This window comes from Panthera leo, chromosome E1 (genome assembly GCF_018350215.1).
Source record: "Panthera leo isolate Ple1 chromosome E1, P.leo_Ple1_pat1.1, whole genome shotgun sequence".
NCBI classification, from domain to species: Eukaryota; Metazoa; Chordata; class Mammalia; order Carnivora; family Felidae; genus Panthera; species Panthera leo.
The window spans coordinates 14,858,309-14,872,882 of NC_056692.1; the positions used below are offsets into that span (position 1 = coordinate 14,858,309).

A 14,574-nucleotide genomic window follows, 5' to 3' on the forward strand; every position below is an offset into this window, starting at 1 on the left:
ACCTAGAATTCTATACTTAGTTAAACCGAGAGTGAAACAGACATTTTTATTTTTTAAATTTTATTTCTTTGTTTAAGTAATCCCTACACTCAAAGTGGGGTTCAAACTCATAACCCTGAGATCAAGAGTCACACATTCTACTGAGTGAGCCAGCCAGGAGTCCAGCAACAGACATTTTTAGATGACAGATTTTTATCATTCACAAACTTTCTCCATAAAAGCTGCTCAAAGATATTCTTCAGGAAAATGAGAACTGAACTAAAAAGGAAGGAGTGTGATGAAGGAGACAAATGGGAGCTAACAAACTATGGGTAAATATAAGTAACGGCTGTCTGTGTAGAGAATGCTAATCAGAAGAAATAAAAACAAAATTGAACACTAAACACAGATCATTTTGAGACCTTTGTTTTATTTGAGAGGATGGTAAAAATACTGACCTATTTTAGAATTTCTGTTAATTTACATGTGGATTTAAAAAAATTTTTTTTTTACATTTATTTTTGAGAGACAAAGTGTGAGCGGGGGAGGGGCAGAGAGAGAAGGAGACACAGAATCCAAAGCAGGCTCCAGGCTCCGAGGAGGCTGTCAGCACAGAGCCGGACGCGGGGCTTGAACACATGAACCATGAGATCATGACCTGAAGTTGGACACTCAACTGACTGAGCCACCCAGGTGCCCCCAGGATTTTTTTTAAATGTGAGAGTACCCACAAAAAACAAACAAACCAAACAAACAAAAACACAGCACAAATAGAATGTCTCTCAAACCAGCAGAGGCAAAAAAGAGGATTAAGGAAAAATCCAATCAATCCAAGGCAAGAAAAAAATAAAGCAAAAAACATGGTAAAAACACAAAAATTAGAAAACATCAATAATAAGTTAAGCAGAATAAACTCACCCACTAAATCTCAAAATGATTTCTAGGGGCACCTGGGTGGCTCAGTAGGTTGAGCGTCCGACTTCGGCTCAGGTCATGATCTCGCAGTCCGTGAGTTCGAGCCCCGCGTCAGGCTCTGGGCTGACGGCTCAGAGCCTGGAGCCTGCTTCGGATTCTGTGTCTCCCTCTCTCTCTGCCCCTCCCCCGTTCATGCTCTGTCTCTCTCTGTCTCAAAAATAAATAAAACATTTAAAAAAAATTAAAAAAAAAATGATTTCTAAAACTGTATGCTGCTGGGGCACCTGGGTGGTGCAGTCGGTTAAGTGTCCGACTCTTGATCTCAGCGCAGTCATGATCTCACAGTTCATGAATTCAAGCCCCACATCAGGCTCTGTGCTGAGGGCATAGAGCCTGCTTGGGATTCTGTCTCTCCTTCTCCCTGCCCCTCCCCTGCTTGTGCATACTCTCTCTCTCTCTCTCAAAATAAGTAAACATTTAAAAAATATTTTTTAATAAAAATTAAAAAATAAATAAATAAAAGTATACACTATTTATAAAAGACACCCAAGATTAAGAACAGAAGTTGTGGCACAAAAACAGACACATAGACCAATGGAATAGAATAGAAACCCCAGAAATAGACCCACAAACATATGGCCAACTCATCTTTGACAAAGCTGGAAAGAACATCCAATGGAAAAGAGACAGTCTCTTTAACAAATGGTGCTGGGAGAACTGGACAGCAACATGCAGAAGGTTGAAACTAGACCACTTTCTCACACCATTCACAGAAATAAACTCAAAATGGATAAAGGACCTGAATGTGAGACAGGAAACCATCAAAACCCTAGAGGAGAAAGCAGGAAAAGACCTCTCTGACCTCAGCCGTAGCAATCTCTTACTCGACACATCCCCAAAGGCAAGGGAATTAAAAGCAAAAGTGAATTACTGGGACCTTATGAAGATAAAAAGCTTCTGCACAGCAAAGGAAACAACCAACAAAACTAAAAGGCAACCAACGGAATGGGAAAAGATATTTGCAAATGACATATCGGACAAAGGGCTAGTATCCAAAATCTATAAAGAGCTCACCAAACTCCACACCCGAAAAACAAATAACCCAGTGAAGAAATGGGCAGAAAACATGAATAGACACTTCTCTAAAGAAGACATCCGGATGGCCAACAGGCACATGAAAAGATGTTCAACGTCCCTCCTTATCAGGGAAATACAAATCAAAACCACACTCAGATATCACCTCACGCCAGTCAGAGTGGCCCAAATGAACAAATCAGGAGACTATAGATGCTGGAGGGGATGTGGAGAAACGGGAACCCTCTTGCACTGTTGGTGGGAATGCAAATTGGTGCAGCCGCTCTGGAAAGCAGTGTGGAGGTTCCTCAGAAAATTAAAAATAGACCTACCCTATGACCCAGCAATAGCACTGCTAGGAATTTATCCAAGGGATACAGGAGTACTGATGCATAGGGGCACTTGTACCCCAATGTTTATAGCAGCACTCTCAACAATAGCCAAATTATGGAAAGAGCCTAAATGTCCATCAACTGATGAATGGATAAAGAAATTGTGGTTTATATACACAATGGAATACTACGTGGCAATGAGAAAAAATGAAATATGGCCTTTTGTAGCAACGTGGATGGAACTGGAGAGTGTGATGGTAAGTGAAATAAGCCATACAGAGAAAGACAGATACCATATGGTTTCATTCTTATGTGGATCCTGAGAAACATAACAGAAACCCATGGGGGAGGGGAAGGAAAAAAAAAAAAAGAGGTTAGAGTGGGAGAGAGCCAAAGCATAAGAGACTGTTAAAAACTGAGAACAAACTGAGGGCTGATGGGGGGTGGGAGGGAGGGGAGGGTGGGTGATGGGTATTGAGGAGGGCACCTTTTGGGATGAGCACTGGGTGTTGTATGGAAACCAATTTGACAATAAATTTCATATATGAGAAAAAAAAAAAAAAAGAACAGAAGTTGAAAGTTAAAAGAAGGACAATGATATAGCAAACAAATATAAAGCAAAAGTTACTTGGAAATGTACAGTTAATACTACTGTAACATACACTGACATACCCTTAAGATGGGAATGCTTGCCATATTTGTTTCTCATGTGTTCTGTGACTGAAAATAAAGACCTTAAAAGCCTCTCCCCAACAAAAAGGTCCTATTTTAGCAACGGTTAACAGTGTGCTCACCGCTGCACCTCTAGCGTGTAGCATCTGTAAGCCCTCACCATGCTCTGTATTGGCTGAATAATTTACGATGAAAGATTCAAGGTTGTAGAAAAGGAGCAGTGTTACATAATTAAATACACCTCTTTTGCTCTTTATAAGTGACCCCTTTTCATTAAAAGATGCTTTAAAAGAGAATGCTAAAAACAGTGCTTTTGAAGAGATTAGAAATAAGAGTTCTGTGTTTGGCTTTAATCTCCTGCTTTGAAATTTCCAATTTGTTTCCATATTTCTCTCCCTTTGGTGCCATGTTTTAGTCATCCGAGTTCAAATCTCAATAGCTGTAAACTCTTAGCTGGAAGCTCATCATTGTTTTTGAAATTCCTAAGTGAATTTTGGTATCCAAAGGACTTCTCTGTTCAAAAATTAGTCCCCATTCCAAAACACAATAAAACCAAAGAAAATTCTAAAAAGCAAAAATAACCCACCACATACCTTCCATCTTTCAGAGTGTTAACAATAAATCGGTTAATCTGGCAAATACAGTTGCTAGACAATTGTTCTCCCTCAACGAGATGGTTCAACTGTGTTGCCAACATGAAAGCTGAAAAGCACAAAGATGTCTTTAGTTCCCACAACATTTCAGTCATAACAATCTGAACTAGCACTGATCACACGTGGACTAGCAAAGAAAAACAATGCCTTGAATGTTTCTGAAACTAAAACTATTCAGATTCTGCACAGTGAAAAACAGTATGATTTACTATGCATTAAACATCTGCTGCTACTCTGAAATGTAAGTATTTCTTAAATTGCCCAGAATCATTTTTTCCATCATTCAGGTTTCATGATGAAGACTAAAAAAATCTTTTCTACGTTCTTCACCTTGTGACTAGAGACAGCAAGCACATATTCTGAAAACTGTCTTTCTTGCTTGTGAAGTTTCCAACACTGAAATAAAAGCCTAAAAAGGCAAGTATAGGACAGCTAACCCATTATATTCACTAAATGTCAATATCATCCTGAGGGAAATTAATCAAAGAAAACAGAGCACCAGTTAGAGAAAATTAATTAAGCCAAGTGGCAGCTTTCCACTAGATCCAGTCTATTGTTAGAATGCTCTCTGCCGGCTGCAATTCTGTCTGAATGAAGTGCACGGTCAGGCAAATGTACACTTCTGAAATGCCCCAAATTATTGCAATCAAAGTGCTGGATGTGATTTTATTATTTAAATACAAATTCCTGGATTTATACATCATACTCACAGGATAGAGTGTTCAATCCATCACTCATAAGCAGTCGATAACGGGGTGGACTATTCCCTGTAGTGATGGGACGGATGTTCTAAGATAGAAAACATGATTCATTAGACAGACTGTCTCCCCAGTCCCCAGAGATAATTACATCTAAGTGGCAGGAGAGTGGGTCTGTCATTATTTCAGCAAACAATGAACTGCTTGCCCATTCTCCTGACACCTACGTCCAAGCAAAAGAAACTTGGATATGATGATTTTCCCACCAGCTTCTCTCTAACATTATTAAGCACAACATAGATGAGAATAAAATGAGTTGCCAATACTCGTGTTCTCTCTCCCCAGCTCAAATTTAATTGAAAATCAATTAAAAAAAAAAAAAAAGAATGATAAGGTACCTAACAATGCAAGGTGCTGTGTAGAAAACATGTTAAAAATACAAAACAAAAAAAACAAAAAAATCCTTGCCCTGATGGGGCTTACAAGTGTGGTGGAGACAGAGGCAAAGAGATATAAGAGATGTGTGCACATGACATGGGGGCACAGCCAAGGCATTTATCACAACTTACAGGAAATCAGAAGCTGCTCTCCACAGGAAGTGAAATACAGAAACGGGGTCTTATGATGACCAGCAGCGAGTCTGGGAGTCACAAGGAGATCACCAGGCCTACTGACTCAGAATCCACAGAATGATCCAGGATCCTGCTTCTATTCATTTTTTAAATTCCCACTAAAATTTGAAACACCTTTGGAGTACTTGGGTGGCTCAGTCGGTCAAGCATCCAACTCTTGGCTTTGGCTCAGGTCATGATCTCACAGTTTGTGGGTTCAAGCCCTGCATCGGGCTCCATGCTGAGAGTGCGCAGCCTGCTTGGGATTCTCTCCCTCTCTCTCTGCCCCTCCCCTGCTCATTCTGTCTCCCTCTCTCAAAAATAAATAAATAAACTTAAAAAAAATTTTTGGAAAACCCTTAAATGGGGGCGCCTGGGTGGCTCAGTCGGTTGAGTGTCCGACTTTGGCTCAGGTCATGATCGATCTCATGGCTGAGCCGCGCATCGGGCTCTGTGCTGACTGCTCAGAGCCTGGAGCCTGCTTCAGATTCTGTCTCCCTCTCTCTCTGCCCCTCCCCCACCACTCACACTCTGTCTCTCTCTTTCAAAAATAAACAAACATTAAAAAAAGTTTTTTTTTTTTAATTTTAAATGAATGATAGGGTTAATGAAGAATGTTAAGCAGACACATTCATTGTAGGCCCATATAAGGCAGATTTAAGAAAGACAAACCTCAGGGCAGGAAGAAAAAAGTAAGGAGGCAATACTAATGATGTGCAGCACTACAGCCTCCATCAATTGTGGCAAGAATAGAAAGGCGAAGGCTCAAATCTAAATCCCCAAGTCTAACTCTGGCTAACTTATATTGAAGAAGAAAAAAACCCAGCCCTAGCTCCTCTCCTGCAGTTACAACAGAACAGGCCTATTTTTTGTGATGAGGGAGAGAATTTCCCAAAATGGACATGAAATCGATATGTGCTTCATCAAATGTAATGTATAATTACATAGAAGTTTTTAAAATGCTTGACATAAAACATACACAGGTACTCACAATGACCTGGAGGACAGGTTTTATGGAAGTGTCTCCCTGTTGCATTATGGCCTGAAAGAGTAAACACAGAATGAGATCTACATTCAAATTATGACCAAATCTGACATATTTTTACAGTTTGGTATTTGTAATAAACCACAGATAACATTATTAAAGAGACTTTTCGGAGCATGTCATCTGAAAATCTAGTAAAGTTTTATCACTTGGATAAAATCATAAAAGCATAAAAGTGCAATACTTGGCTTAACAAGAATACAATTACTGCATCCAAAATACAGGCATCACATGTGTGCTCATTATTCAGAACAGCACATTAATTTGCCTATAGGGCCCATTAACAGACAATTAGAGGGGCGCCTGAGTGCGCATCTGACTTCAGCTCAGGTCGTGATCTCGCGGTTTGTGAGTTCGAGCCCTGTGTCGGGCTCTGTGCTGATAGCCTGGAGCCTGCTTCGGATTCTGTGTCTCCTTCTCTCTTTGCCCATCCCCCACTTCCCTCTCTGTCTCTCAAAAATAAATAAATAAATGTAAAAATAAAAAAAATAATAATTAGGTAAGTATGGGAAATCTTTAAAATAATATTATGCAGCCTTAAAGAGATGTGTATGTAACATTGGTTGCCTCTTTTGAGAGAACTGGCGAGTAGGGCCGTAGGTGGGAGGGAGACCTCACACTGAATCCAATTTTTATATCTTTTGCATTTTTTTTTTTTTAAAGTAAGCTTCACGCCCAGCACAGAGCCCAATGGGGGACTTGAATTCACAATCCTGAGATCAAGACCTAAGCTAAGATCAAGAGTCGGACGCTCAACTGACTGAGCCACCTAAGCACCCAAAACCGTTTGGATTTTAAATCTCATGTCTCTATTAGCAATTATGAAAATAGTATCTACAAAAAACAGACCACCAATCAGGTTTTTAGTTTGTTTTTAAAAAGCCACCATTTAAAGGTAACCATCAGAGGGGTCCCTGGCTGGCTCAGTCGGTGGAACACGCAACTCTTGATCTCAGGGCCGTGAGTTTGAGCCCCACATTGGCCCTGGAGCCTACTTATAAATAAAAAAGTAAAAAATCCGTTTAAGAAATTTAAAAAAATAAATAAAGGTAATCATCAGAAAAAAACCAACAGCAGTGAATACTGGTTCTCTGACCTCTGCTCTTGCCCATGCTGAAATAAACAGCACCACCAACGAAAAAACTGGACAAAAATACATAAACTTTTCAAATACTGGACAACAGGCAGAGCAAGACTGTGGTCCCTGAAAAAAGAGAAACGAATGAGGGGAACACTACAATCCTCCTGGCTTTCTGCACAGAGGCACTCTTGGATCACAGCGTGGAGAGGGAACCCAAGAAGAACGTGGCAGTCCTACTGAGCACAGAGTTCAGGGAGGCAACTTAGTTGGATTTCGTGGATGCAGAATACCAGAGATGACAAGCTACACAGAGTTAGAGCCTCAATAACCCACACAGGGGTTCCCAGGAGTCTCTGGCTGACTTCTAAGTTGTGGATACACAAAATGAGACTCCACACGGCCAGGCAAAGATTAAGTATTAGCTATAAACTGAAAAATGAGTGGAGCTCACACAGGCTAGAACACAGCTGAGCTCTCACCAGCCTGAGTGCAGAAAACTCAATAAACACCTGCTGCTTTCAGTAGAAACCCCAGAAAGGTCATGCTTCAGAAACAGGACTAAACTAGACCCAAAGTAAAAGCTATTCTGGACCCATTCCAATCTCCAAGGGATCAGCTGATTTGTAAGTCAATGAATCAACAATCTGCCAAAACAACTCCATATTCTTTATAGAAAATTTTAAATATTCTGTGGAACAACATGGGAAGTAGGCAAAAAGTACTTCTGCCACATACTGGAGTACTGGCTGTCACCACTTGTGCAACTGTTTGAGCTGTGAGTTGAACTAGCCACTTTTTTCACGGAACATCATTTTTACTTGAAAGGCCAAATGACAAACTGGTTATTCAAACTTTGGAACTGAGTAAATCTTTTCTCAAAAAATAAAGTGACGGGCACTTAGGTGGCTCAGTCAGTTATGCATCTGACTTCTGCTCAGGTCATGATCTCGCAGTTCACTGAGTTAGAGCCCTGCAGGAGCCCACTTCAGATCCTCTGTCCCCTCCTCTCTCTGCCCCCCACCCTCCCGTCGCGCTTGTGCACGCTAAACATTAAAAAATCAAAGACAAGTATTCTAAGATCAAAACATTCAATGGTGAGTACAGCATAACATGTAGACTTGTCCAATTGCTGTGCTGTACACCTAAAACATTAATATAACATTGTGTATCAACCATACTTCAATTAAAAAAGAGAGAGAGGGGCTCCTGGGTGGCTCAGTCAGTTAAGCATCTGACTCTCGATTTTGACTGAGGTCACGATCTCAACGTTTGTGGGATCGAATCCCTCATAGGGCTCTGTGATGATAGTGCAGAGCCCGCTTGGGATTCTCTCCCTCTCTCTGCCCCTCCCCTACTTGTGCTCTGTCTCTGTTTCTCAAAATAAATAAAATGAAAAAATAAAAAATAAATTATAAAAAAACAAGAAGAGAACCACCATGTTTTAGACTATTTGTGTCCCACCTCCCCAAATTCATATGTTGAAGCCCAAACCCCCAATGTGATGACATTAGAAGGTGGGGCCTTTGGAGGTAATTTGTTTTAATAAGGTCATGAAGGTGGAGCCCCCACATTGGAATTCATGCCCTTAGAAGAAGAGACACCTTGGGGCACCTGGGTGGCTCAGTCATTTGGACATGGCAGCAGGGGTGTCAGCATAGAGCCTGCTTGGGTTTCTCTCCCTCTCTCTCTGCCTCTCCCCAGCTTGCACGCACACACATGCTCTCTCTCTCTCAAAATAAACAGACATTAAAAAAAAAAAAAAAAAAAGGAGAGAGACACCAGAGCTCTCTCTTCCCATATACAAAGAAGAAGTCATGTGGGCACATGGTGAGATAATGGTAGCTACAAGCCAGAAACACAGCCCTCACCCAGAAATGAATCTGCTGACACCTCAATCTTGGGTTTCCCAACTTCTGGAGTTGTGAGAAATCAATCTGTTCTCTACACCATCCAGTCTAAAGTATTTTGTAATAGGGGCACCTGACTGACTCAGTTGGAAGAGCATGTGACTCTTGATAGGGGTGTTGTGAGTTCAAGCCCCACATTTGGTGAAGCAAATACTTAGAACAACAAAACTTGAAGAAAAAAAAAAAGTGTTTTGTAATGGTTGTCCAAACTAAGATGAACTGCTCTAAAGCACTCCTTAAAAAAAAGTATAGCTCATAAATCAATAGTGGAAATCAATTCAAATCATAAAAAATACTCAAATAATCCACAAGTCAGGAAAAGCTAAACCACAAAACAACAACAACCAACAGATGGGACAAAGAGAAAACAAGTAACAGAACAAAAAACTTACACCCAAACATGTAACTATACTAAGTACAAACGGTTCAAGTACTCCAAGTAAAAGGCAAAAATTGTCAAAATGAATAAGATCCAACTATCTGCTGTCTACAAGAACTGCACTTCAAATATAAAGACACAGGTTAAAAATTAAACACTGGAAAAAGCTGCATCATTACTGGCAGGCAAAGAAGGCTTCAGGACAAAGAATATTACCAGGGATAAAAAAGGACATTTCCTAATAATGGGGTTGATTCCTGAAGAAGGCACAACAATGATAAATATATACACCTAATAACAAAGTTTCAAAAGACATGAAGCAAAACTCTACAGAGTTAAGAGAAATAGACAAGTCCATCATTATAATTGGTGGTCTCAACTTCCTTCCCTCAGGATGGAAAAAGCAAAGAGATAAAAAAAAAAATATGTAGAAGAACATAAAAGATTTAACTATTAACCAGCTTGACCTAATTAGATCATCTAACAATTGCAGAATAAACATTCTTTTAAGTGCCCCTGGAACATTTTCATCAAGGTTCCATAAGTTGGGCAATATAACAAGTCTCAATGAATGTTAAAAGACTGAATTCAGAGAGTACGTTATCTGACCACACTGGAATGAAACTAAAAATCCTAACAATAGGATATCTACAAAATTTCCAAATACTTGGGAACTAAGCAGTAAACTTCTATTTTTTTTAAACCCAACATGGGGCTCAAACTCACAACCCCAAGATCAAGAGTCACATGCTCTACCTACTGAGCCAGCCAGGTGCCCCGTGAACAGTAAACTTCTTTAATAACCCATCTATTGAGAAAGAAATCACAAGAGAAATTAGAAAGTATTGTTAACAGAATGAAAATGAAAATACAATCTATCTAAACTTATAGGATTTGCTAGAGCAATGTTTCAAGGGAAAATTACAGCTTTAATCCTTAGAGAAGAAAAAAATCCAAAATCAATTATATAACCTTCTACCAGAAGAAGCCAGAAAAGAATAAACTAAACTCAAGCATACAGAAGGAAGGAAATAATAAAAGAGCAAAAAATCAACAAAATAGAAAATGGATAAACAACAGGAAAAAACAATTGAACTAAAAGCTGGTTCTTTGAAAATATCAATAAAATTGATAAAACTCTAGCTAGTCTGGCCAAGAAAAAGAAACAAATATTCTCAATATCAGAAATGAAAAATGCATCACTATATATTATATACGTTAGATTATATATACAAGAGATAATGGAATATTAGGAACAAATTTATGAAAAAGATAAAATGGCTAAGTCCCTTGAAAAACACAAATTATCAAAACTGACATACAAAATGCAGAGAATCTAGACAGTACCATATCCATTAAAAAAACCTGATTTTATAATTTAAAAAATTCCAACAGAGGGGGCGTATGGGTAGTTCAGTGGGTTAAGCATCCAATTTGATCTCAGCTCTGGTCTTGATCTCAGGGTCATGAGCTGAAACCCCATGTTTGGCATAGAGCCTACTAAAAAAAAAGTGGGGGGAGGTTTCCTGGGTGGCTCAGTCAGTTAAGCACCAAGCTCTTGATTTTGGCTCAGGTTATGATCTCATGGTTCATGAGATCGAGCCCCACATCAGACTCTGGGCTGACAGCGCAGAACCTGCTTGGGATTCTCTCTCTCTCTCTCTCTCTCTCTCTGCCCCTCCCCTGCTCGTGTGCTCTCTCTCTCTCTCAAAATAAATAAATATATTTTTTTAATAAAGAAAAAAAATACTAATCTTGCATAAACTGTCAAGAAATAGAAGAGAACACTTTTGAACTCATTTTATGATGTCATTAGTTTTACCGGACAGAAAAAAACAAAGTCGTTCTAAGAGAAAAAACACAGATCTATATTCCACTACAAAATAAAACTACACATTCACTAGGATGGTTAAACTTAAAAAGACTGACAAAATTAAGTGTTGGCAAAGATATGAAGCAACTAGAATTCTCACAATCGATTTAGAAAACAGTCTAGCAATTTCTTATGAACATTCACTGAACATGTAACTCAGCAATTACATTCCTAAGTATTTATCCCAGAGAAATAAAAATATATTTCTACAAAAAGATTTGTATGTGAATGTTCACAGCATCTTCGTTTGTAATGGCCAAAAAATGAAAATAACCCAAATGTTTAACAATAGGTAAATTAAATTGATTATTCACAATAAAAGGCAAAAAAAGGCTCAAACTACTGAAACAACATAGATAAATCTCAAAAAACATTTTGCTAGACAAAGAAGCCAGACACAAGTTTATATGAAGTTTTAGAATAGTCAAGGGGCACCTGGGTGGCTCAGTTAGGCGTCCGACTCTTGGTTTTGGCTCAGGTCATGGTCTTGCGTTTCATGGGTTTGATCCCCGCATTGGGCTCTGTGCTGACAGTGCAGAGCCTGCTTGAGATTCTCTCTCTCTGCCCCTTCCCTGCTTGCTCTGTCTCTCTCAAAAATGAATAAACTTAAAAAAAAAATAGAACAGTTAAAACTAGGGGTGCCTGGGTGGCTCAGTTGGTTAAGCGTCCGACTTCAGCTCAGGTCATGATCTCACAGCTCACGAGTTTGAGCCCCGCATCAGGCTCTGTGCTGACAGTTCAGAGCCTGCAGCCTGCTTTGGATTCTGTGTCTCCCTCTCTCTCTGCCCCTCCCCTGCTCACACTCTGTCTCTCTCTCTCAAAAACAAACACTAAAAAAAATTTTTTTAGGATAGTTAAAACTAACCTAGAAAGATAAAAAACAGAAGTTAAAACTCTGGTTTGTCTAGGTTGGCATTACGGGATGGGGAATTTGCCAAAGCTTGTCAAACTGCACACATCTTGAGCTTTGTTATATATATTTATTATACATATCACAGTTTTATGGTGTGTAAATCACACTGAATTTCAATACAGTATGAATTTTTAAAAGTTTCTAGGGAACGGAACTGGGGCAGGGTGTGGCCAAACATCAATAATTTCATCAAACACCTTCCTGTTCTATTTCATTTAAAAACCACATGCATGAAATCATAGCAGAAAACTTTCCCAACCTGGGGAAAGACACAGACATCAAAATCCAGGAGATACAGAGAACTATCATTTAGATTCAACAAAACCAACCATCAACAAGGCATATCATAGTCAAATTCACAAAACACACAGGCAAGGAAAGAATTACGAAAGTGACAAGGGAAAAAAAGTCCTTAACCTATAAGGGAAGACAGATCAGGTTCGCAGCAGACCTATCCACAGAAAGTTGGCAGGCCAGAAAGGAGTGGCAGGATATATTCAACGTGCTGAATTGGAAAAATATGCAGCCAAGAATTCTCTATCCAGCAAGGCTGTCATTCAAAATAGGATAGATAAAGAGTTTCCCAGACAAACAAACACTAAAGGAGTTTGTGATCACTAAACCAGCTCTGCAAGAAATTTCCAGGGGGACTCTCTGAGGGGAGAAAAGATGAAACAAAACAAAAAGGACCAAAAGCAACAAAGACTAGAAAGGACCAGAGAACACCACCAGAAACTCCCAACTCCACAGGCAACACAATGGCAGCAAATTCTTATCTTCCAGTACTCACTGTAAATGCCAATGCACTAAATGCTCCAATCAAAAGTAACAGAATGGATAAGAAAACAAGATCCATCTCTATATTGTTTACAAGAAACCCATTTTAGACCTAAAGACACCTCCAGATTGAAAGTATCTTCAAAGGGGCACTAAGGAATCTACTCCTGAAATCACTGTTGCACTACATGCTAACGAATTTGGATGTAAATTTAAAAAAAATAAAAAATAAAATTAAAAGAAAAAAAGAAAAAAAAAAAAAGAAAGTATCTTCAGATGGAGAACCATCTATCATACTAATGGTCACCAAAAGAAAGCCAAATAGCCATACTTGTATCAGACAATCTAGATTTTAAAATAAAGACTGTAACAAAAGATGAAGAAGGGCATTACATTATAATTAAGGAGTCCATCCACCAAGAAGATCTAACAACTACAAACATTTATGCCCCCAACATGGAACTCCCAAATATATAAATCAATGAATCAGAAACATAAAGAAACTCATTGACAATAATACCATAATAATAGCGGACTTCAATACCCCACTTATAGCAATGGACAGATCATATAAGCAGAAAATCAACAAGGAAACAATGGCTCTGAATGACACACCGGACCAGATGGACTTAACAGATATATTCAGAACATTTCATCCTAAAGCAGTAGAATACGCATTTTTCTTGAGTGCACACGGAATATTCTCCAGAACAGATCACATACTGGGACACAAATCAGCCCTTAACAAGTACAAAAAGATTGAGATCATACCATGCATATTTTCAGACCACAATGCTATGAAACTCAAAATCAACCACAATAAAAAATTCGGAAAGACAACAAATACTTGGAGATTAAAGAACATCCTACTAAATAATGAATGGGTTAGCCAAGAAGTTAAAGAGGAAATTAAGAAGTACATGGAAGACAATGAAAATGGTAACACCGCAGCCCAAAACCTCTGGGATGCAGCAAAGGCAGTCATAAGAGGGAGGTATACAGCAATCCAGGCCTTCCTAAAAAAGAATAAAGGTCTCAGGTATACAACCTACTTTTACATCTTAAAGAGCTGGAAAAAGAACAGCAAATAAAACCCAAAGCCAGCAGAAGACAGGAAATAGTAAAGATTAGAGCAGAAATCAGTGATATCAAAACCAAAAATATAGAATAGATCAATGAAACCAGGAGCTGGTTCTTTGAAAGAATTAACAAAATTGATAAACCCTAGCCAGTTTGATCAAAAAGAAAAAGGAAAGGACCCAAATAAATAAAATAAAGAATGAAAGAGGAGAGATCACAACACGGCAGAAAGACAATAATATGAGAATATTATAAGCAATTATATGCCAATAAATTGAGCAATCTGGAAGAAATGGACAAATTCCTAGAAACATATAAACTACCAAAACTGAAACAGGAAGAAATCGCAAATCTGAACAGACCCATAACTGGTAAAGAAACTGAATTAGTAATCAAAAATCTCCCAAATAAACAAGAGTCCAGGGCCAGATAGCTTTCCAGGGGAATTCCATCAACCATGTAAAGAAAGGTAAGACCTATTCTTTTGAAGCTGCTCCAAAAAATAGAAATGGAAGGAAAACTTCCAAACTCATTCCATGAGGCCAGCATTACCTGATTCCAAAACCAGACAAAGACCCCACTAAA

General features: G+C 38.9%; 1 protein-coding gene across 3 annotated transcripts in view; it reads right to left on the minus strand.

Moving 5' to 3' along the window:
* Positions 1-14,574, minus strand: part of RPA1 (replication protein A1) — a 74,558-nt gene that overhangs the window by 52,277 nt on the left and 7,707 nt on the right. The window contains exons 1-4 of one of the 3 annotated variants that reach the window (XM_042915524.1): positions 11,655-11,677; positions 5,926-5,976; positions 4,336-4,414; positions 3,566-3,674 (exon numbers count right to left, since the gene is read on the minus strand). In XM_042915524.1, the coding sequence (XP_042771458.1) occupies positions 3,566-3,674; positions 4,336-4,414; positions 5,926-5,970 (233 nt within the window). In that variant the 5' untranslated portion in view covers positions 5,971-5,976; positions 11,655-11,677. Of the gene's footprint in view, positions 1-897; positions 989-3,565; positions 3,675-4,335; positions 4,415-5,925; positions 5,977-11,654; positions 11,678-14,574 lie in introns of those variants that run through there. The other 2 variants (XM_042915523.1, XM_042915525.1) reach the window with 2 other exon arrangements.